The sequence below is a fragment of the Cucumis sativus genome, chromosome 4 (genome assembly GCF_000004075.3).
Source record: "Cucumis sativus cultivar 9930 chromosome 4, Cucumber_9930_V3, whole genome shotgun sequence".
In the NCBI taxonomy this organism is placed as follows: domain Eukaryota; kingdom Viridiplantae; phylum Streptophyta; class Magnoliopsida; order Cucurbitales; family Cucurbitaceae; genus Cucumis; species Cucumis sativus.
Window position 1 is genome coordinate 22258108 of NC_026658.2, and position 23365 is coordinate 22281472.

The following is a 23365-nucleotide window of genomic DNA, read 5'->3' on the forward strand; positions in this document are numbered from 1 at the left end:
GGTTTCGTTCGAGCCCTTAGACCAGCTACCGGGTTGATGCACTACGCATGGCAGTGGATTTGAGTTTGCATTAGAGGTTAGAGCTAGCCAAGGCTTTAGAGAAGGGGTCAACCTCGGGACAGAAGAGGAAGGCTGAGTAGTAGCCTGCTGACATTACCTTTAGATATTCGAGTTCAGGTGGCACCTTCCATTGTCACCAACAGGAGGTCACTAAGATAGGAGGTACCACGAGGAAGTTGCCTACTTGTCGTACTAGTGGAAAGCATCATATAGGTCGTTGCATGTCAAATAAGAGGGTTTGTTTTACATGCAACCAAGAGGGGCACTTAGCAAACAATTGCCCTCAAGGTGTTGTTGCCACTAATCAGTAAGGGGTCGAGAAGCCTGCACATAAATGACAGATACGCTTCCAACGTTGGACATTGTGCACTAGTTTTGCTTATTTAAATTTAGTTTGTTGAGAGTTATTGATTTCACATTAGGAGAATTATTTGTTTTATGGACAATGAAATTAATTAGATATTTGATTGATGAATATTTGATAGAGAAGAAGGTTGAAGGATTTGCGGTGAAATGACTCCAAACTTTTTGAAAATAGTTAAGCATTAGTTGTTTTGGTCAAAGTGTTATTATTAAAGTATATGTTTTGGTATGTATTTATTATATTTGGCATTTAGGTTGACCACCATTGTGTTTTGAGTTTTGTTGATAGTATAAAAGAAGTTAAGAATAAGATTTTGCGATAAGAAAATTTCAAGGTTGTAACAAACTTACATCCTATTCCTACTACTTCGACGTTATCGTCGCAATACCATTTGGGGTGTGACAATTTATGTCAGCTGTAGTAATATATTGTTCATTTTATTCTTATTCTTCTTTTATTCCTTGAACTGGGGTCTACTCCTCGAATAAAATAGTTTCTTTCATTTTTTGTTTTTTTTTGTACAACAAGAATAAAAAATTGACGTTCCTTTCAAAGTTAGACCCTTATACAACAGTGTAATGCATGTCTGTCTTGTAAGGGTGTAGTAACGTCCCAAAACCTAAGGTAATATTGAATTTAATTATCTTAATTTTATTTAATTATGTTGTAACTATTGAGCATTTACTTGAAATATTTTTATTTAAAATTGATGATTGCGTGGAATTAGAATTTATTAAATATTTGTTGATTGAATATTTAATTAATTAATAGAATTGGATTCTTTGTCAGCTGGGAATGAATTTAATTAAATAATTTGGGTGTTATTTTAATTAAATTAAAGTGTGAAATTTTTTTGTGAGAGATTTGATAATTATATGTATATGTTGTTATATATATATAATTACTATGGAAAAGAGCGAAGATAATTATATTTATGAAAACTATTATATAAGATAATTAATTATTTGAAGAAAAATAAATCTTGATTGTAGAGATAAGTTGATATGATTGGATAAATAAGGAAGGAGAAGGAATTAGATTTATTTAAAAGAAAATTTGATAATTATATATTGGAATATAATTGTTGGAAAAAGAAATGTAAGTTTTTATTAATTATTAAATTATTTGGGTGTTATATTCGGGATTGGAGTTAAAATTTAATTATTGGGTTAAGATAATTCAGGTTGGAATTTATGATAATTTAAAGTAATTAATTTATTGGAAAAGATTTTGTTAATTTAGAAAATTGAGGATTTAAGTTAATTTGGGATCTTCAAATAAAAAGTCGATGTTGTGGAATTGGAATTAATTAATTATATATATATATATGAATATGTAATAATAATAATAATTATTATTATTATTATTATTATTTTCCTTTGTCGGCTTGTTTTCTTTGTGTTTGTTTCCCTACTCTGCTTTTTGGGTTGTTTTGCCTATTTGTGCTTTTGTTATTCTTTATTTGGTTGCTTTTGTTGTTGTTCTTTCGTTTGTTCTTTTGTTTTTGGAGTGTTTGTGAGCGTTGTCCGCTTTTGTACCTTGGCCTCAGGCTGTGAGGTGCTCCTTGTTTTTGTATAAGGATTTGAGGACAAATACGATTTTAATTTCCACATTAAAAAAGAAGAATTTGGGATGATTGAAGTCTGAAAATTCTAAAATGTAGAATTTTTGTTTTTGTGTGTTCTTGTGATAGAATGCATGAATATTTGGAATATTCAAGTGAGGATTGATCTTTCTTACTTGTTGAGTGCTTTGAAGATTGAGGGTTGATGAAAGTTTCTAACTTTGTCTGATTCTTGGTTTCTTAGATTATCTAAGCAATTTGTATGTAGCCTATCTTGGAGGTTGAAATCAAATTGGTTCTGGTTGAGTCTTGTTGTTTAACATAGTTCTTAGATCCAATGTCCAAGGGTGCCTTATCACCTTTTTTTAGGACTGACTCAAGAAGTTCTCAAACTTGGCTCATTTTCTTTTAAGGAATGCATTTTCGATGGTTTTTCACACCCATCAAACGTTCGTCACTGTTTGGAAGCATTGGCAATGTTTTCAACCCTTTTGGTTGGCACCTTAGCCCTACCCAAACAAGATCGCTTTCCGACCTATATTTTTTAGTAAATGTGTAAGGGACCATGCCAGGAATGTAGATGAAAGTCCATGGATTGGAATTCCTAAACCATAAAGGCTTACGACCAAGATAAAGCAAAGAAACAGTCGAAGGAACAGTTTTCAACAAAAAAATAAAAAAAAAACAGAGTCCAAACAAAGGTTCCTCGATGTTGTTTTTAGGACCTACATATAGAAGTTTTCAAACTTAACCAATTTTCTATTCAAGCTTTTGGATCCCAACATAAAAATTTGAACAAAAAAAGAAAAAAATAAAGTGCTTTGGATCTTCTTTTTTTTTTTTTTTGCTACTTTTTCTTTTTTTCAACTTTTCTTTTGCTACGTTATTTTTATTTCTTTACTGATTATTTTTTTAATGATTCAGAAGAGATTTGAAAAATATTTCAAAACAAGTTGTAGTACGTCAAATATTACATGCAAAGAAATTTTGGAAACAAAAAAATTGAAATAAGTAAAGATAAAAATTCACCTTAAGAGTCAACCGAGGATGATAACCAAATGCTCTGATACCAAATGATAAACGTCCACTATGTTTGTTAGATGCAAAGCTAGAGGTCCTTCCCAGATTCTTGCAAACATTCACAAAAAACCTAAAATCTACGATAGTCACTCTTAGATCCTAAGACAATTCACTCCATGAATAGTTTGATCAAGACTAATCCAATGAATTGATTTTTTACATCAAATCTAAAATAGGATTTGAACAAGATAACATCAAAAGGAGTTGAATAAGCACATGCTTTTTAATATTGATATTCTACTTTTTGAAGAGCATTACAAGTCATTTTATAGGCTAAATGGTTATGCATTGGGTGGAAGCTCAATACTCACACTTAAATGCTAATTAAAGAAAATATATGCATGGGTGAAAACATAATAGCCACCCAAATACAGTTAAATACCTTTTGAAGAAAATAAAACTTAAAACAAGGCTACATACTAAATTAAAAGCCAAAATAAATAAATAAGTAAATAAAAACTAAAAATGTAGAAAGTCTTTACAACGTCTTCAATAACTCCTCTAGAACTTTTGCCATGTCATCATTGATCAATTCTCATCTTGACTCATTGAACTAACATTGTAAATAATTTTTTGCTCAAAATTATTTATCGTTTCATGTGAATTTGCTAATTTTTGAAGTTGTAGTGTAAAAGTCTCTTGAATCTTCTTTGTCTTGCTTCTAGTAATTGGTCCTCACGTACATGAAAAGGTTCAATGGTTGAATTCACATCACAACATCATCTAGGTATAATGACGGTTGTTTATGGTAGGGGTTGCAAACTAACATCTCTTCCCATGTTATTTTAGGCATACTATAATAGTTGTTTATGATGTTAGTGAGGAACTCTAACATGTATATTAACTTTTATTATTGTGTACTACATGCGTTAGTTTAAAACTGACATCATAACTATGTTAACTTGCAACAAAAATATTAGCAAAGTATGAAAATCAAATTCTGTATAAATGATTTTTATAATAGGAGCATTTTTAAAAATGATAAAATAAATTAAAATATTTACAAGCTATAGCAAAATTTTTGGATTCAATCAATGATAGTCACTAATAGACTTTGATTTTTCATAGCTATCAATGTCACTAATAGAAGGATATCATTGTCTATCAAATGTTTGCTATTGATAAAATATAAAATTTTGTTATAGCTTAGCTATTTTTGACAACTTTCTTTTATTATACTGATAATTCTTTGTCCCGTTTCAACTAATTTCTCCACACAAATTGTCGCAACAAAAGGATCGGTTTAAAGGTGTGACTAAAATAAGTGATGGGGTTGGGGAGTAAACAGAGGTAAAAGGGATGGGTTTGAAGCCTTAAGAAGCAACCAAATCAAAAGAGGCAAAATTACACCACTAGTAGCTGTGTAATTTTAGAGCGCATGGGTTCTCGGTAGGCATTGCGGAAAGAGTATTTCGCGCATAGACATTGCATCTTAGCGCCTAGCTGCTTCAACAATTTTCTATATAAAACTCATGGAGGCGGAGGAGACACTCAAAGTTCTTTCTCCATCTTTCTACCACTTTTTGGTTTGATTTCTTTTTTTACTGTTTATTTTTAAAAAGTTTTCTTCACTGGACTGAATGCGTTTTGATTTATGTTTCTTCAACTTTGTTTAATTTAGATGTGTATGGAATGGCTCCTCTATCATGGATTTATGTTTATTCGTTCATCTAGTTTGAATAACTCATGTATCAAAAGTTGAATAATGTATGCTAAGTAATATTGATTTCCTATAGACCTTGAATGCGTGCTAATTAAATCTAGCTAGGTTCAAACATAGATTGGTTGATTAATGAAGCTACCTAGTTAACTATGGAATCCTAGAAATTTATGTGAAGGTTTATTCTATAAGGATGCTTTTGAATCCCAATCGTACTTAAGGATTTAGTTTAATTCGAATCTTAGTCACTAATGGTTTTGAACCAAATTTGCCACTAATGCTACACTTCAGTAGTAATTTTAGTAGAGTTGGTAACTATACATAAATGTATTTGATCTAAGGTTTGCAAGTGACAACAAATAGTTTTCATCAGTGCACTTCCACCTATTTAGCTTCCTTGAAAGTTCACTAACCATCGACATAATCTCAATCACACACCTTGCATAACCATCAAGTCAGTACTCATGTGCAAACTCATAACTATGCTAATACCACATCTTGCATTTTGTTTCTCTACTCCAATTTCTCTATTTTAATTTTCCTTTTAAAAAAAAAGATATTATCTTTCTTAAGAAAAATTGTCATCTTATGTTATAATAGAGACGACGTTAACATTGAACTCAAATCGTTCCTTTTCATGTGTTCATGTTGTCCACATTACCATAACCCTTTTTTTCTGTTGAACCCTTTATTTTTCTTCCAATCTCTAGCTACATTTAATTATTAAACTAAGCTACATTTGATACTTTAAACTACTTTTAAACATCAAAGTTTTGTAACAAGCACCACACCAATGCATTAATCTTATTGTTAGCGGATCATCTTCTCCTAAAATTATAAAGTCGGGATTGATGGTACATGAAGATCCTGTGAGCTTTTTTTACCAAATATTTTATCGCCCAACAACCATTTTCATAGTTGAAAGAAAAAAAATAAGTAGAATAGTTATGAGATTAGTTTTTTAATAGTTAAATGCATATTAAAAAATCTACATACCTCATCGATAACAATTACTAGATACAAATTTACCTTTCATACAAATTATAGTTAAAAACTACAATGTAGACATCTGATCGAATAATTTCTTCACCCGAACAAAGAACTTATACTATAAAAAAAATCATTAATAAAAAAAAGAGTGAAATTAGGTAAAGAGGGAAAATTTAGATGAATGACACCAAGAATTTCCCCAACGAAAAGGCAAAAAAGATATGACCAAACGCAAGACGACAACACACTTAAAGCAAAACCTAACAACTAAATAAAAAGAAAGAAAGTAAAACTACTTGTCGTAAGCTAAGCCCCAAACAAACGAAACATACTCATGGATCGGATCGGATCGGATCTGATAGGGTCGGGTCGGGTCCTTTGATCTTCCCCTGGTTGACACCACATGCCGGCTTTTACTTACTATTGCACTCTCGAGAGAGAACGCAAAGAGAATTTGGAAATGGAAGTTCGTGTTCGTTCGATGGAATCCGTGAAGTGAGGATCAAAAAGAAAAACCATAGCAAAGAGAATTTTGCGGAGAACGCAAATCGGAGTTTTTTGGATTTTGAAGTCCAATTTGAAATTGTGGGGGTTCCTAGTCAATGCTTTTGGACTCCCAACTTCATATTTCTGCAATGGAAGGTCAGATTTCTCACTCTAATTCCGAATTTCTCTCTCTTTTTGCCGGATTTTTATTCCGTTTGTCGTGGCGGTGAGTGAGGAGTGTTGGGTTTTTTCTGTTTCTCTCTTTTCTTTTTCCTTTTTCTCTCCCTACTTTTTGTTTCTTCTTGGAAAAGTTTTTGTGGGGTTTACGAACTGGGTGTCTTGGATTTTCCAGAGAATGGAGATGGAAATCGTGGGGTTTTTTTTTGAGGTGGACGCTTTAGGGTTTCTGGGTTAAGTTATTTTGTTGGCAATTTCAATTTTGAAGTCTCATTGAGTTTTGATTCATAATTGTGGCGTATTTGGTATGATGATTGGTGTAGTGTTATTGATTGTGGTTCTAATAGTTGGAAATGAAATTAACTGCTGATAAATATGTCTGTTGGTCCCTTCTTATATGGAAATGAAAACTTTTCATCCCTGTTGCAAACAGCCTCTTGAGTAATAGTCACTCAAGTTGAGTGGTTATGGCTGAAACCAATGTCCTAACAAGCACAGATATGGATACGAGATACATATAGTGCATGGTGAGGATAGGGTGATGCGTCGTTGAAGAAAGAATTTTGCAGGCGAAGGACACATTTACTAAAATATACATCTTTTTTATACAAGAAGGAAATTTTGAAGTCAAATAAGTTTAAGCACTTATATGTTTAAAAATGGGTTTGATGCATTGACCCTCAATTTATTTGAATTCTTATGTTTATCAATTGTTGGACCTATATAGATTTTGTTTAACTAGTGTCTGACATATTTATTATGCTAACAAGTGGTCTAACGCATGTCCAACTTGTGTCAGAGTGTCTGGCTGGACATACTAGCCAAACTAAAGTTTCCGTGGTTTTTAAGAGACCAGTGTGTCAGAAGGGAAATTTTTAATGCTTGTTGGCCTCTATGTAACCCTTTTCATATCTAGTCAATTGTGATAGTTGTATGTATTTTGGGGCATTCTGATCTCTGTTTCTGTTGGATGCTGATAGTTATTATGCACGGGGTGTGACTGTAAGAATTATGAGTGATATGGAGCTCAGATGTAACTTATGAAATACAACTTTGGGTTCCATTATTTATAAGTGATCATTTGGAATCTCCAACAAAATAACGTCATGGAGCTTTTATGTGGAGAAGTAACTGCATAAATAAGTAGATGTCTAGTGTGATTGGTTTTTACAACAGGAGTGTATGTAATTCTATTTCATATGACAACTTTGTCATTTGTTTCTTGATATTTTACTTTTTACTACCTTAATGGAAGATGAGTTTTTGCATGTGGCATTCATAAGGTATTTGTGTATTGATAATGAACGCCTATTAGTTTCATCCATCTTTCTTATTTATGCTGAATTTTCATCTTTTTGGCAAGTATTTGAAAGTGTGTTTCTGTTAGCATCTACAACTTTTGTATTAACCTGATGTAAATCAATACCTACTGTTTCCTAGTTTACTGTTTTAGCTCACTGTTACAGTTTGTTAAAACTACTTAGTTAGTTACAAAATAACCAACTTGTATTACTTTTTCTCAATAAATAAGCATCTCCTCTCACATTGAGAGGCAGAATATTCATTCATTCAAAAGTAGTCCTTAGTGTTACACCAATTGGTATCAGAGCACCAAAAGTTTCTGGGCCAAATGGCTGTCCGACGTGTAAACCCGGCGTTGGCAGAGCAACTTGCTCAAAACTAAGAGGCGGATGCAACCCCTTCCTCTCTCCAAGAACGTCCTCACGACGCTTACTGTCCGTGGAAGCTTCTGTTGAGAGAATTGAAGCTACACGTCAAGAAGTTTTGCAACGACTTGAAAACTTAGCATCTCCTCAAATAATGCATCAAGAACGTCAAGAATTCGTCCGAGATTGGGGCAGTGAGGCATTCTGGGGCTGGAATACATAGAGCTGGGCGAAATCATCAAGAAAGATAGTTTGAAGTTCAAGAAAGGAGGAGAATAGTCCAAGATTACCAAGAACCCCATCCAAGAATCCAAGGTTACTACCAAAAACCTCAAGATTGGAACTCTACTGACGATGAACTGCAAGAAAGGACACTAAATGATCATAACAGAAGGTTTCGGCCACATGCTGATGATAGATCTTTCTAGTTATGACGATAAAAGAAGCATAGAAAATTTCCTTGATTGGCTAAAGAATACTGAATTTTTTTTTAATTACATGAACACACCCAAGACGAAGAAAGTACATCTAGTGACTTTAAAGTGGTGGGGGCAAACTGAAGTCAATAGGAGGAGAAAATGGAAAAAGACATATTGCTTCTTGGGAGAAAATGAAGAAGTTGATGAAGGTCCGATTTCTTCCACCCAACTACGAACAAACCCTCTATAATCAGTACCAAAATTGCCAGCAGGGAAGCAGAACTGTTGCTGATTACATAGAAGAATTCCACCGATTGGGAGCAAGAACTAATTTGATGGAGAATGAACAACACCTCATTGCTCGGTTTGTTGGAGGATTGAGGTTTGATATCAAGGAAAAGGTAAGATTACGACCTTTCCTAAATCTTTCTGACGCCATCATGCCATCACTCATGCAGAATCTGTAGAAGAGATTAATGAATTGAATTCAAGAAAAAAATACAAGAAGAGGTCCGTGGAATGTCAACACTAGCAATAAGTCTACTGCTGCACACTCTTCTCTTACTCAGTCCACTAAAGAACAAGAGAAAGACAAAGCTGGTGATCCAAATGGGAAGAAGGCTGAAGCAATTCCCAAGAAACAAGCAGAGAATGTATATCAAAGACCTAATTTGAGGATTTGCGAACAAACTGACCATCTATCCAAGAAATCCATAGAAGAAGGGAGAATACCTATGAATTCCAATTGATGAACTTATTGTTCCGATGCCCCTTAGCTAAAAATGAAAAAGGTGTCAATCCAAAAAAGATCAATAGTCATCTCTTCATCGCTAACCTTGATGTGCTGGATGATGCCAATGAAGTAAAGGAATTCCATGCAACAAACAATTTGCCAAATACACTTGTTGAAGTTGCTGAAAATTCTTTCAGACAGAATTAAGGATTTCAATTGGGAAACTTAAGTTCAAAGAGTAAATCTCAGGGACCAAGCAGGATTGATACTGATGCTTTTGAAGACAACATTTGTGGTACAATATTTCACAATAGAAATATCCATAAGTTCAATACTAATGAAAACTATATAGAAGATGACGATTTATCAAATAAAAATGTGAAGGGTGATATTGTGGCAAACAAACTTCCTAGTTGTTCAAGGAAGAGGAGATCATGTAAGCCTACACGAAGATACATTAAAGAATTTCCAAGCATTAAAAAAGAGCCAACAATCTTCCTCTATGAGACATTCAACGTAATATTTTTGTTCAAAACATAGGACGTTGGTTTGGTCATACACCATGCACTTGATGGGTGAAAGTTAACTTTCACGACATCTTGAAACAAACTCGGGACGAGTTTGATGCTAGGGGGTGGAATGATGTAAATAAATACCTACTGTTTTCTAGTTTACTGTTTTAGCTTACTGTTATAGTTTGTTAAAACTACTTAGTTACAAAGTAACCAACTTGTATTACTTTTTCTCAATAAATAAGCATCTTCTCTCACATTGAGAGCCAGAATATTCATTTGTTTCTTTATATTCTACTTTTTACTACCTTAATGGAAGATGAGCTTTTGCATGTGGCATTCATAAGGTATTTGTGTATTGATTAATGAAAGCCTATTAGTTTCATCCGTCTTTCTTATTTGTGCTGAATTTTCATCGTTTTGGCAAGTATTTGAAAGTGTGTTTCTGTTAGCATCAACAACTTATGTATTAACCAAATATTCTTAAGATGCTGATTATTATTTTATTATTTTAAAACTTATTCTTCTACTAGCTAGGGTTTTATACACACACACACACACACACACACATATATATATATGTATATCCTAATTTTGATCACTCGAAGAGTGGTTCTGAGAATCCCAAGTCACATTTTAGGGAGTGAGGAGAAGTCTGTACTGAGTAGGCACATTTTAGAGTTGGCGTCATTGTAGTAGTTAAAGCTACCATCACACATAAAGTACCGACATTTATGTATATAGAGAATTCAGACCAGCTTGAGGCTAATTGATCAACTTCCTCTGACAGGTATATCACCAGACCAGGAATCAGTGGGTTCTGGAACAAAAAGGTCTAGTGTATCAACAGGAAGCAAGTCTAGATACCGGAAGGAGTTTCTTAACAGATTTTCAGACAGTGAGATCTTCACAGCTAAACTTGAGGATTGGTTCGAAGAAATATCAGAGAGTTCTAGAACCAAAAAGTCTGTTTTTGATGTGCCATTTGAGTTGATTGATTTACAGAAGTTTGACTATGCACTAGAAGGGATTTCATTTCAGCAGCTGATTCGAATGCCCAGCCCTATATATGCTTCTGCCTCTGATGGCGTGGAAGCAACTGCTTATCTTGCTGTTGAAGATTTTCTTCATGCAAGTGTGAAAGGTTTGTGGGAGGCATTTTGGAGTCAAGATCAGCCCATGCCTTTTAATGTTGGCTGCTTATACAGGGATAATTTAAAATTTTACCAGGCTGAGAAGGCAATTGCTAGTGGGAAGATTGAAGGTCTTTCTGCCACTGGCATATTGCTAAAGAATCATAGACATCCTCACGGGAAGTGGGACCAAATTCTTACTCTTGCTGTACTTAGTTCTGATATTGGAAATCTCACTGTGGATCGTGAGAGCTGCCCTTCTCTGTCTATTTTAGGTGAGGCCCTTTTTTATGCTATCCGATTGCTATTGTCAAGAAGCTTGAGCAAATCAAACTATTCACCAAGTTTGAGCTCTGTCTTTGTTCTTCTTGTTGATTCACGGTATGGAGGAGTTGTGAAAGTTGAAGGAGATTTAAGTAGATTGGAGTTTGACCTGAATAATGTGTATGAATGTGCTGCTAAATGGATAAAAGGATATGCTACAATATCAGTTTCTCCAATTGATAGGATCTGGAACGAGCTTGGAAATGCAAACTGGGGAGATATTGGGGCATTACAGATGCTTTTTGCAACCTTCCATTGTATTGTTCAATTTGCAGGAGTTCCCAGGCACTCCATTGAAGATCTAGCTGCGGATCATAGTTCTCGTTTGCAAACTAGAAGAGTGGAGAGGCAGTTGGGAGATGTCAGAGTGAATGGAAATGGCTTGTTTAGGTTTCAACAACAAAGTGTTTCTCCTGAAATTGTTGAAGTTCAAGAAGATTCAATCAAATTTAAGTCCGAAGAGATAGTAAAGTTGGAAGTAGGATCCGTGCTGTGGTTGGAGGATTCAAACCGGCAAAAAGGTTATCAGATTAATGAACTCCTGACTACTGGGGAGCTTCAATTTTATATAGCTTCTCCTGTCGAAGAACCTGGAAAGAGTCTGTTTCTTTACGTTGGATCTCGAATTTCTCAGCTAGAAGCATGGGAAGATATGAACTTGTGGTATCAAGTGCAGAGACAGACCAGGGTGCTAACTGTAATGAAACAGAAAGGTCTATCTAGCAAGTACCTACCTCAGTTAAGTGCATCTGGGAGGATCATTCATCCCGGTCAGTGTCGTAGACCTAGCTCAGGTGGCAACTGTGACCACCCTTGGTGTGGCACGCCCATTCTTGTTACCAGCCCAGTTGGTGAAACGATAGCTGACATGGTAAATGGAGGTAGATTTAATTCTGAAGAAGCATTAAAGTGCTGCCATGACTGCTTGTCTGCACTCTCAGCTGCAGCTTCAGCTGGAATTCGTCATGGTGACATCAGGCCGGAGAATGTGGTTTGTGTGAGATCTGGTGTAAGACGGCCTTATTTTGTTCTTATTGGCTGGGGACATGCAATTCTTGAAGACAGGGACCGTCCTGCTTTGAATCTTCACTTCTCATCCACCTTTGCACTACAAGAGGGGAAACTCTGCTCGGCCTCAGATGCAGAAAGCCTAGTTTATATGCTCTATTATGCCACTGGTGGTGCTTTTCCTGATCTGGATTCTGTTGAGGGGGCGTTATTGTGGAGAGAGACCTCTTGGTCTAGGAGATTAATCCAGCAGAAGCTTGGTGATATGTCTACGGTTCTGAAAGCATTTGCCGACTATGTGGATAGTCTATGTGGAACACCATATCCAATGGACTACAACATCTGGTTAAGAAGGTTGAAGAGAAATATTCACGATGAAGACCCAGGGAAGGAAATTGATACGTCAGGCTAGGTCTCTTTTGCTAGCTATGTTGTATAAAATTGCTACTCTATCTCCTGACATCATCTCTTCCCAATTGTGATTATGCATTTTTGGTTGGAGAAGACTGGATGCTGCAGGTTAGTTGATGGCTTAATTACATTCCCAAGGTTCAAAGTTTTGGACTCAAAGGTGGCTATTACGAAGGAATGTTCCCATCAGCTAGCCATCTTTCGTTCGTTTTTTAGCCTGGGCCCTCTTCAGATGTGATGTTTTCTTTTAGTATGTTGAATTGATTAACATCTTAGCGTAGTCACAGTATACCAATTGACTGGAATATATATTGATATATACACCTAACAAGATTGCACTGCTCTTAACCTCCATTAGCGTTGGTCAACCAGAGACAAGTGCAGTGACGACAATATCGACACTGATTTATAACTGCGTGGACCAAGGTAGATGCCAAAATGTTTCGAGGTAGTTTCTTAGGTAAAGTAGAATTTAGTATTGAATTTGGTGTGAAGAGTACATTTGTATATGTGTGTCTTTGGCTGTTACTTGGGATTTGTGATTAAGTTGATTGAAGTGTATTTATTTGGTAATTTGGGTCAGTGTCCTTGAAATAATCAGAATTGAGGAAAAGAAGAGTTGGAGGTCTATGTTGTCGAACAGTATAACATTCAAAAGAAACTTGTAATTTCTCTGTATGGATAAAAGCTTTATTTGTATTCCTCATTCTACTTCGCTACTACTTTTTTTGTATAAAGTATTTGCAGCCTGATGCTGCTGAAATTTTTCAGTCACAAGAGAAAACGTGGAATTAAAATAAATATCTTTATAGTTAGCAATAAAGATTACCCTTATGTTTTCATAAACATTTTAAGAGTATCAATAAATGAACATTTTAAAACCATCAATTAATGAAGTAGAAGTTTTGATTTACCATATTATTTCAAAACATAGCTACCTGATTTGAACATCACCACGCAATTCTAAACCTTAATTTCTATTCAAAATCTTTTAGAATCTATACACCAAAGATAGTAATACTGCAACTTCAGAAAAGTTCAAATCAACTTACGGGTACATAATTTATACTCAAAGGGGTACTTATGAAAATGATCGAGTGATTTTTCAATTTTCCAAGAGAAAAAAAAAAGTCCATTTTGCAGCATGATAATTTTTAAAGGCAAGAATTGCAATAGGTATTTGAGAGCTTGAATTTATGTAGCTGAAGTAAACAACAACAAACTCGGATTTCTAATATAAGTTCAAATTAAAAATTTAACCCCAGATTCAGTTTATAAACATAAATCCATGAGCAAATCCACGACTCTTGATTGTATTAAATTTTCAAGGGAGGAGCTGGTCATAGGATGTGAGATCTTCAAACTGTCTTCAGGAGAGAAAAATCTCAATTTGATTAAGAACAGTACAACATAACAAAGCAGTATGAAAATCACATTGAGTTTATCCACTTCCTGAATCCTTGAAAAATTCTTACAGGATGCTCAAATCAAACACTTGGAAACTAAATTAAGCAATTGCAACACAATAAGAACACCTACAAATTTCCTTAATCAGCATCCATTTCTTCCAGGGCAGCTTTAGCAGCTGCCTTTGCTTCCTCTAGGAGATCCTCCGGGACCTGAAATTGGTTAAAAGCATGTGGTTAAAGACTACTCTAGCAGGCAACCAAATTCCCTAAATTAAACTCGGAAGAATGTCAGGAAAAATGGATGTAGAGATGGTTGATGCTACTACTGCATAAAGAATGTGACAACCACTAAATCAAATGTTAGAATTAGTGGGCTACAGCACATGGGGGATTTGTCCTAAATATTCTTTTCCTTTTTTTACCTCTGTATTTTTTTCTATTTATTCTCCCCAAGTACCTATTGTACAAATCAGAAAACAATAAGAAAAATATCGTGTCCCACTTTCAATATGGTATCAGAGCTGAGACATTGAACAAACCCTAAACAATATAACTAGTGATGGAAATCAAACAGAGGAGACAACCACCAGTTTTAGCGCAACCGTTGTTGATGCTCAAATCATCACTGCCATGTACAAATGGTTCCGCCGCCTTCCAAAAACGTCAGAAAGCATAATTCAGCAGATTTTCTCGTCGTCCACCCCACCAAAAATCAGCCATGCGCCGGCCCATCCTGTTTAGAGCTGCCGACCGACCTAACAGTGCCACCCTTGTCTTCATCCACAACCTGTAGTGTCCCCTACGTGCCAATTCATATACTGCCACCTAATTTCGACTGGCCACTACCGCTTCTACAGTCAAATTTGTATGGCTTGCCACCTACCGGCCTTAGTTATCATTCCAATGTTAGGAACCCTCAAATTCACTCAATATTTGAGGTTGGTGAATCTTCGACACATTCCAACCCCAACGTGCAAGCTTCCTCTTCTTCGAGAATATCTCAATAGCAACTTAAAGAACTTCGACAACAAATTACAACAATTGAGGCTACTCTAGAGACGACATCCAACATCCCTGTACGAATGTATTCTAAGAATCCGGCAACCTCATTTTCTACTTTATCCTCTTCCCATGTGAGTGTGAATGCTAGTCCAACCACATTTGGAGCTTTTGTCCAGTCGGGTATACCTCAGTCCTCTAGTCTCTTTAGTATTTATGGTAAGAATCCTTGGATCCTAGACTCTTGTGCCACATATCAGTTAACCGATTCCTCTGAACACTTTGTGTCCTACATTCCGTTTGTTGGGAATGAGAAGATAAGAATTGTTGATGACTCATTGGCTCCCATTGCCGGGAAAAGGCAGATTTCTCTTTCTAACGGGTTTGCATTACACAATGTGTTGCATGTGCCACAAATTTCACATAATCTTCTGCCAATTATCAAGATTACTCATGAATTAAACTGCAAAGCAACATTCTTACCTGATTCTGTTTCTTTTTAGGACTTGATCTCAGGGAGGATGATTGGCACTGCTCGGCACAATAGAGGTCTTTACTTGCTTGATGATGATGCCTCCTTTAATAACATTTATAGGTCGCGTCTTTTAGCTTCCTACTTTACTATTTCTGAAAAAGATCTTATGTTGTGGCATTTATGTTTAGGCCATAGTTTTAAATATATGAAAGACCCATTTCTTCATCTCTCTTATAATAAAGTTGATGTTTCTTCCTTATCTTGTGATGTGTTGTGTGCATACAAGCTAAACAACATCGAGTTTCATTTTCCTCGCAATCCTCTAAGCCAACCCGTCTTTTTACTCTTGTCCATGGTGATGTTTGAGGACCATCCAATGTCACTACCTCCTCTAGAAAATGATGGTTTGTGACCTTTATTGATGACCATACTCGTCTTACTTGGGTTTTCCTGATCTCCGACAAATCTGAAGCTACCTCCTCATTCTGGGACTTCACAAAGATTGCAATCCTACGAAGGGATAATGGTCGTAAGTTTTGAAACTACTCTCTTAACAAGTTTTTATCCTCTAAAATTATTGTTCACCAAATTTCTTGGACTTACACCCCCAACACAATGAGGTTGCCGAAAAAAAAAATCGTCACCTTTTGGAAGTTGCTCGTTCCCTTATATTGTCCAATTCTCTTCCTTCCTATCTCTAGAGTGATGTCATTCTCACTGCCACTCATTTCATCAAGAGCATGCCCTCCTGTGTCCTTCACTTCCAGACACCGTTAGATTGCCTCAAAGAATCCCATCCCTCCACCCATCTCATCCTTGATAGATTGCCTCAAAGAATCCCATCCCTCCACCCATCTCATCCTTGATAGATTGCCTCAAAGAATCCCATCCCTCCACCCATCTCATCCCTGATAGATTGCCTCAAAGAATCCCATCCCTCCACCCATCTCATCCCTGATAGATTGCCTCAAAGAATCCCATCCCTCCATCCATCTCATCCCTGATAGATTGCCTCAAAGAATCCCATCCCTCCATCCATCTCATCCCTGATAGATTGCCTCAAAGAATCCCCTCCACCCATCTCATCCCAAGTGAAAATGTTGTCATGGAAGAGATGAGGGCCCTTGAGAAGATGATAAGCAAATAATTGGTATTGATTAGTTGAAGCATAGAACGAGTAACGTTCAAGCTAAATTTTCAGTCTTTAATGACGAGTTGGAACATCGAGAGTCACTTGGACACCCAAGGGTCATAATGAATCTAGAAATTCATATCCATTCACATCTTTAATAACGAGTTACATGTGAATGAATCTGAATTTTTAGATTCATTATGACCCTTGGGTGTCCAAGTGACTCTTGAAGTTCCAACTCGTTATTAAAGGCTGAAAATTTGGCTTAAATGTTACTCGTCATGCTTCAGCTAATCAATACCAATTATTTGCTTATCAGAAGAACAAGACTTGGGAGATTTGCGCTTAACCTAAGGGACATATAATTGTGAAATGCAAATGGGTGTCCACACTCAAATACTAGGCAGATGGCACCCTCGACAGACACAAGGCGAGGTAAGTTGCAAAAGAGTTTACTCAAACTTATGGTGTTAATTATTCAGAAACTTTTTCTCCTGTTGCCAAACCAAATACTGTTAGTCCCGTTATCTGTTGTTGTGAACAAAGATTGACCTCTTTATCAGCGAGATGTTAAGAATGCATTCCTGAATGGAAACCCAGAGGAGAAAGTCTACATGAGCCCTCCCCAGGGTTTGAAGCTCAGTTCGGTCATCAGGTGTGTAAACTTCAAAAATCTTTGAATGGTCTGAAACAGTCACCTAGAGCATGGTTTGATAGATTTACTACCTTTGTCAAGTCCCTAGGATACAATAAGGGACGCTCTAACCATACTTTGTTTACAAAAGTCCCCAAGGCTAGGAAGATTGGTATTTATTGTTTATGTTGATGACATCGTTATATTTGGGGACGACCACGCTGAAATTATCCAATTGAAAAGGATGGGCGATGAGTTTGAAATCTGAAATATTTCCTTCAAATGGAGGTAGCCAGATCTAAAGAAGGTATCTCCATATCTTAGAGGAAGTACACTCTTGATTTGCTGACCGAGACAGGTATGTTGGGGTACCACGTTGTTGATACTCTCACTGAATTCAACTGTAAACTAGAAAATTCAGATGATAAAGTTCCAGTTGATAAAGAACAATTTCAACGCCTTTTGGGTAAGTTGATTTATTTTTCCCATACTCAATCAGATGTTTCCTTTGTTGTGAGTTTTGTGAGTCAGTTCATGCAAGCTTCCTATGAGGAACACATGAAGGCTGTAAACAAAATACTAAGATACTTAAAAACGACTCCTGGTAAATGATTGATGTTCAGAAAGACGAACATGAAAACTATTGAGGCTTATACTAACTCAGACTAGGCAAGATCTGTTGTTGACAATAAGTCTACCTCCAACAGTACCTTTGTATGGAGAAATCTTGTAACTTGGAGGAGTAAGAAGCAAGGTGTTGTGACCAAGAGCAGCGCTGAGGCCGAATACCGAGCTATGAGTTTAGAAACATGTGAGGAAATTTGGCTCAAGAAAGTCCTATCTGATCTCCATCAGAAGTGTGAGACACCAATGAAGCTTTTTTGTGATAATAAAGCCACTATCAGTTCACCATGATAGAACTAACCATGTTGAGATTGATCGACAATTCATCAAAGAAAGACTTAACCATCAGAGCATATGCATTCTGTATATCCCTTCGAGCCAAAAAGTTGTTGATGTCCTCACCAGGGGCTTCTTAGATCAAATTTTGACTTGTGCTAGCAAGTTGGACCTTATTGATATTTACGTCCCAACTTGAGGGGGAGTGTTAGAATTAGTAGGCTTAGTCTATTAAGGGATTTGCCCTAAATATTTTTTTTCTTTTTTTTCCTCACTATATTTTTTCTATTTATTCTCCTCTTGTAACAATTGTACTTTTATCAAAAAATAATAAGAAGAAAAATATCGTAGTTTTTCTCCCGGTACTCGGGTTTCCACGTAAATCTGTGTTTTTTGTCTCTACTTTCAATATAAAATAATGAAACTACCCTAGTAGGCAACCCAGAACTACACATCGTTTGCATGTAAAGAATGTGAGAACCACTAAATAAAATAATGAAATGAATAGTAATGTGACAATAAAATAGTATTGCAGCTATAACATCCTAATTCTTTTCAAAGGAATTATGCATCACTAAAAAATTAATGAACCCTAGATTCCCAACACAGCTTGCAGAAGTCCCCATCATCCCAAGGAAAAACGAAGTTTGAGGTAATCAGTTCAGAACTTGGATACAGCTCTCCACAATCAAATTTATTTACCACCAACATTCATTAAGCTACCCCATACTGGTGTTGAAAATAAGAACAAAAGAAAAGATCGACAAATTGTCCAGAGACTTGACTTAGAGTGTGTTTTGATTTAAATTTTCAAGTGCTTGATTCTGGAAAATGTGTTTAAAAAAATTGGAGTATTTGGCAAACTACCAAAATAGGTTTCGAGAAACTTTTAAAGTTTATTTTAAACAGTTTTTAACTTTTATAAGAGAGTTTAAATAAAAGACATTTCGAAAAACGTACTTTTCTCTCTAGTTAATATAAACATATTATATACCCTTCAAGGAAACATAACAAATATCACAACATATCATGTAACAAAATTTTGAAAAAATGAATGCAATTTCATTCATTCTATAACATTCACAGTACCTTCTGATGTTGGTGGTTTGATTCATCACAGATCCAACTCATTTCCAACTCGAAGTCCTTGTCCTTTGCCTCATCATGTACTCCATAAATACTGCTCACCAAAAAGAGCAAAACAAAGTTTAGGTTGCAATCAAACAGTTGTTCCAAAAAACTACATGATCAACTGTTTCAGCAAAACTCAACAACTCAAAAGTTACTCACATCTTGGCTACTTCAATAACCCCTTGCCGACAGGTCAATTCAGAGAGCTTCAACTTTTCAATTTCCCTGTCATTGTATTGCTTGTACATCAGGAATATTACTTAAATTTTCATAAATAAGAGATAACATACAATATGCTGTAGGGATGGTAAATATGCACATATTCAATGGTGGTCTGCAATTATAAGAAAAGGAGTATTTGAAGTTTCCCTTCTTTGACAAAATTGCTTTAATTATAGGCACCTTAGTAAAAAATATTTCAGAATAAATAACCAAGTGTTTTGTTCTACATTTTTCAAATTCTCTTTTCAATGTCTATGTTTTATGGTTTAGCATGAGCACTTAAGCTAAATCACTCCACACTATGTTTTAAAGCTTGATGCATAATAAACTGCAATAGTCTTCTAGGGTCTAAGCGCAAGGCAGAAAATAAAAATAAATAAATAACATGGACATTTTTGTGTGGGGTACTATATATATAAAAGTACTACAACATAAAGAAGGAAAGCATAGTTGAAATAGGAATACAAAAAAAATGAAGAAAAGAAAAACCCTAAACATAGAATTTTGCATTTAGGCTTTTAGTAAACTTTATTTTATTTATTTAATAAAGAAGAAAAATGTCTAATATTATTCTTAAAAAATAAGGAAAACTCTCCAAGGCCCAGGACTTGGGGCCTTAGGGCTTCACAAAGGTGCACACCTAATGTGCATTTTTTTAAATATTTATGAGTATCCAAGCTAGCTTACACGCACCTCGACTAATTTCACACTTTATATTGTATGTCTGGCCTTCTCAAGGTCAGACACCAAACCTATCTGAGAGGACTTTTTAAAAGCCTAATTCCACAAGTAATTGTTTTACGCATTTGATTTTTTCTAATAACACTTCTTCAATAAGAACGCAAGAGTATTAAAAACACTAGTAAGTTATTCCAAACATGATCTTGAGTGGAGTGTGCTTTGGACATGACTGCTAAACATATACGTCTTCTTAAATACCGCAGCCTTCTTATTTGGCATAGATTATTTATATGATGAAGAAAAAGTTCTACAAAAATGCTCCATCAATAATGAGACAAAGATGTAAACATAAAAAATAAGAGATAGGTTCGTTGAAGAAAACTGCATGAGATTTTCTACTACAAATTAACTAGTATCGACCATTTTCCTCCAGTTTCTTGCATCACTGAGGTCAGAGAGGCCATATACAATAACCACATCATCTGGAATTTCAATACTGGTTAAGTTCCATTTTATTTAAGATTTAAGAATATCAACCATAAACTAGTCAATAAACTCACAATGTAGCAAGAACGATCTAAAACCTAAAATCCTTCATACAAATCTCTTTTCCCAAGTACTACTAAATTTGATTTTTACAACAAACAACTTTTCCAATATGGTGACGATTCACATACCAACCATAAAAAGCTAGACATGGATCTCCTACTCCAACATAAACATAGATTTTCTATGATGAAAACAACTTCAGAAAGAAATAACAGAAAATAAAGAATAAAAAAACCAAGCCAACAAAAATAAGGAAGCCCATCTAAAAACATAGATTTTCTATGATGAAAACAACTTCAGAAAGAAATGACAGAAAATAAAGCATAAAAAAACCAAGCCAACAAAAATAAGGAAGCCCATCTAAATGAAGGGACTCCAACTATACAATACAGTGCCCATAGAACAATTACAATCCTACATAAACACACAGGACAATCCATCTGAAGTCTTATTGGTTATAGCTTATATAACGATTTGTACTGGGTTGTAGCAATCATGCATCCATGTAAATGGAAACTCATTCTCATCAAATTAAATTATAGCAGCTCAATTAGAAAGAAATAATGGATTGGTCTCTAGTCAAAACCCCACAAGAAGAATCATGACAAGTAAATTTTGTATCTTACGTTTTCGCAGCTTGCCTACCCTTCCCAATTGCAGCACCATAGTATCTCTAGAAAAATACCAAAAAGGAAAACAGGTCAGTTCATAGAGCAGCAATTGATGATGTACATAAGTAGTTTTCAAGTGTAGCGAACAAAATGACATTCATGTTAAAACTTTCAAGTTTGCAACATGTCAATATGTATACTCACGTACGAAACACCAGATGGTTCAACCATGTACAATTGTGGTCCATCTCTGTCATAACCTCCAAGAATTACACCACATCCAAAAGGTCTGCAATGTTAATTTTAATTATATTTAAGGAGAAAGCAGCAATTTCAAATATATAGTATAGGTTTTACTGAAATCACAACAAACCTGAGCCACCAGTAAAGTGTGCAGAGATGCACATAACTAGCAACACGGTCAGCTAGTTCCTTAACAGGGATTGGTTCACCATATACACTGCATAAAGAGTCCGTAAAAAAACAAGATAAGCATTCAATAGGATAATGCAAAACCAACAATACAGCTTAAATAACCTCAGATAAGGGCATTAAAAGAACTGATAACTTCTTTCTCATGCTCAGCAATGCTATCATCATCTCATAGTTTTCGAATGGTTTACTATTATAATCATACTGGTGTCTAGAGCATCATAAATACTAACACTGCTGATCCCTCATAACTCCAAGCATATATTTCACTACATTTATCAAGTCAAACTCAGGAATCAGAAATCAACATAAGAGCAAATTCAATTCATCCAAGTATGATCACCAAACGTTCATCTTCAATATGTACTCTTACAGAGTAACAAATATCATCACTAACAAAGAGAGAGATGTGCTTAAGACTAGGTCACTGTCTAAAATAGAGGATAATCAAGGTGCAACCTTTCGTAGTTGCTTGCTTCAGACTTAGCTCGAGCCACTATCTGTCTTCCATCTGCTGCTAACCCGGCCACAGCCTGCCATCAAATAGCGAATACATCAATGAACAAAATTATAAATGTTAACAGTGCATTCAATGCTGTTTGTTAAACGACAAACACTTGAATATGAGAAAATCCAAAAGGAAATTAACTCTGTCATTCCATAATTCATATCCAAGTCTCTGCCTAGCCAAGGCACATTCCCTCAATCAGTTAGTGTACGACCATTATAGAACAAAAGCCTAAAATATCAAAACCCTTATTTCATGATACTTGAATCCAAGCAGTGATAAAAAAAAATATTAGGGGCATACCATGCCAGAATGACGATGAATAGCATGAATTCTTCTATTAGAACCAGGAAGCATCATCTTAGAGGTAATAAGCTTTTCCACGCCCTGAATAAAAAACACCCAAATCAGATTCCCACGTAAGAGACACCCAACCGCACTCTTTTAGTCCCATACACAAGCGATAGACGAGACGAACTCAAACGACGAAAAAGAAATTACCATAACAACTCCGTCTTTGCATTTGATTCCAATAACAGTCCTGCAAAAGGAATTGGAAAAACAGTACAGAGAAAAGGGAAACTGTAAATCTCTAACACAAGTACGTCCAGAGAATAATTAGGATGAAAGGAAGAGAAGAATAGGAATACCCGCTGTTGTCGACGGCCTTAGCGGCGTACTCGATCTGGAAAACGCGCCCATCGGGGGAGAATGTGGTGACGGAAAGATCGTAACCTGTGCCAATGCTACTCATTGTTGATGGTTGTTTGTCCTAACGAAGAAGGAGGTTCGATTGGAAATTTGTGGAACACGAAATGAAGGAAGAAAGCAGCAGCTTATGAAGAAGGAGAAGAAGAAGCTCTGTACTTCTCTACTCTTCAATTTCTTTCTTCTCAAGAAAATCTTTTGGCTTCGTTCGCCTTTTCTTTTTTGCTCATCAAATTACCATTATAGTCCTTTTGTTTTGCTTTTTATGTTTTAAAAAATAATTACACAAATCTAGAGGGAAAATGATATTATAATGTTATTTAGAAAACTATTTACCAAAATACGTTCATTTGCAAACTACTTATTAATACGCTATCATTTTTTTC

The 23365-nt window shown here is 35.5% G+C and overlaps 2 protein-coding genes across 2 annotated transcripts; one reads left to right on the forward strand and one right to left on the reverse strand.

Annotated features, from left to right (window-relative positions):
* Window positions 1-5887: 5887 nt before the first annotated feature.
* LOC101208241 lies at window positions 5888-13294 on the forward strand. Its single transcript, XM_011655660.2, has 2 exons — window positions 5888-6360; window positions 10503-13294. The coding sequence occupies exons 1-2, from the start codon at window positions 6321-6323 to the stop codon at window positions 12587-12589; spliced, it is 2127 nt and encodes a 708-aa protein (XP_011653962.1). The 5' UTR covers window positions 5888-6320; the 3' UTR covers window positions 12590-13294.
* A 522-nt stretch (window positions 13295-13816) lies between these two features.
* Window positions 13817-23246, reverse strand: LOC101219417 (proteasome subunit alpha type-3). Its single transcript, XM_004144599.3, has 10 exons — window positions 22922-23246; window positions 22773-22812; window positions 22575-22658; window positions 22223-22296; window positions 21705-21791; window positions 21536-21620; window positions 21347-21393; window positions 19428-19493; window positions 19227-19317; window positions 13817-14207 (listed from the first exon to the last, which is right to left on the reverse strand). The coding sequence occupies exons 1-10, from the start codon at window positions 23023-23025 to the stop codon at window positions 14136-14138; spliced, it is 750 nt and encodes a 249-aa protein (XP_004144647.1). The 5' UTR covers window positions 23026-23246; the 3' UTR covers window positions 13817-14135.
* Between the last annotated feature and the right edge of the window lie 119 nt (window positions 23247-23365).

What these genes read in the sequence shown, in the direction of transcription:
- LOC101219417 (XM_004144599.3), bottom strand. Translation starts at nt 23,025, where the DNA reads ATGAGTAGCATTGGCACAGGTTACGATCTTTCCGTCACCACATTCTCC. An exon ending in GCAAAGACGGAGTTGTTATG is followed by an intron (nt 22,659 to 22,772) that starts GTAATTTCTTTT and finishes TTTTTTATTCAG; the next exon opens with GGCGTGGAAAAGCTTATTAC. An exon ending in AACCATCTGGTGTTTCGTAC is followed by an intron (nt 21,394 to 21,535) that starts GTGAGTATACAT and finishes GTATTTTTCTAG; the next exon opens with AGATACTATGGTGCTGCAAT.
- LOC101208241 (XM_011655660.2), top strand. Translation starts at nt 6,321, where the DNA reads ATGCTTTTGGACTCCCAACTTCATATTTCTGCAATGGAAG. An exon ending in TCATATTTCTGCAATGGAAG is followed by an intron (nt 6,361 to 10,502) that starts GTCAGATTTCTC and finishes TTCCTCTGACAG; the next exon opens with GTATATCACCAGACCAGGAA.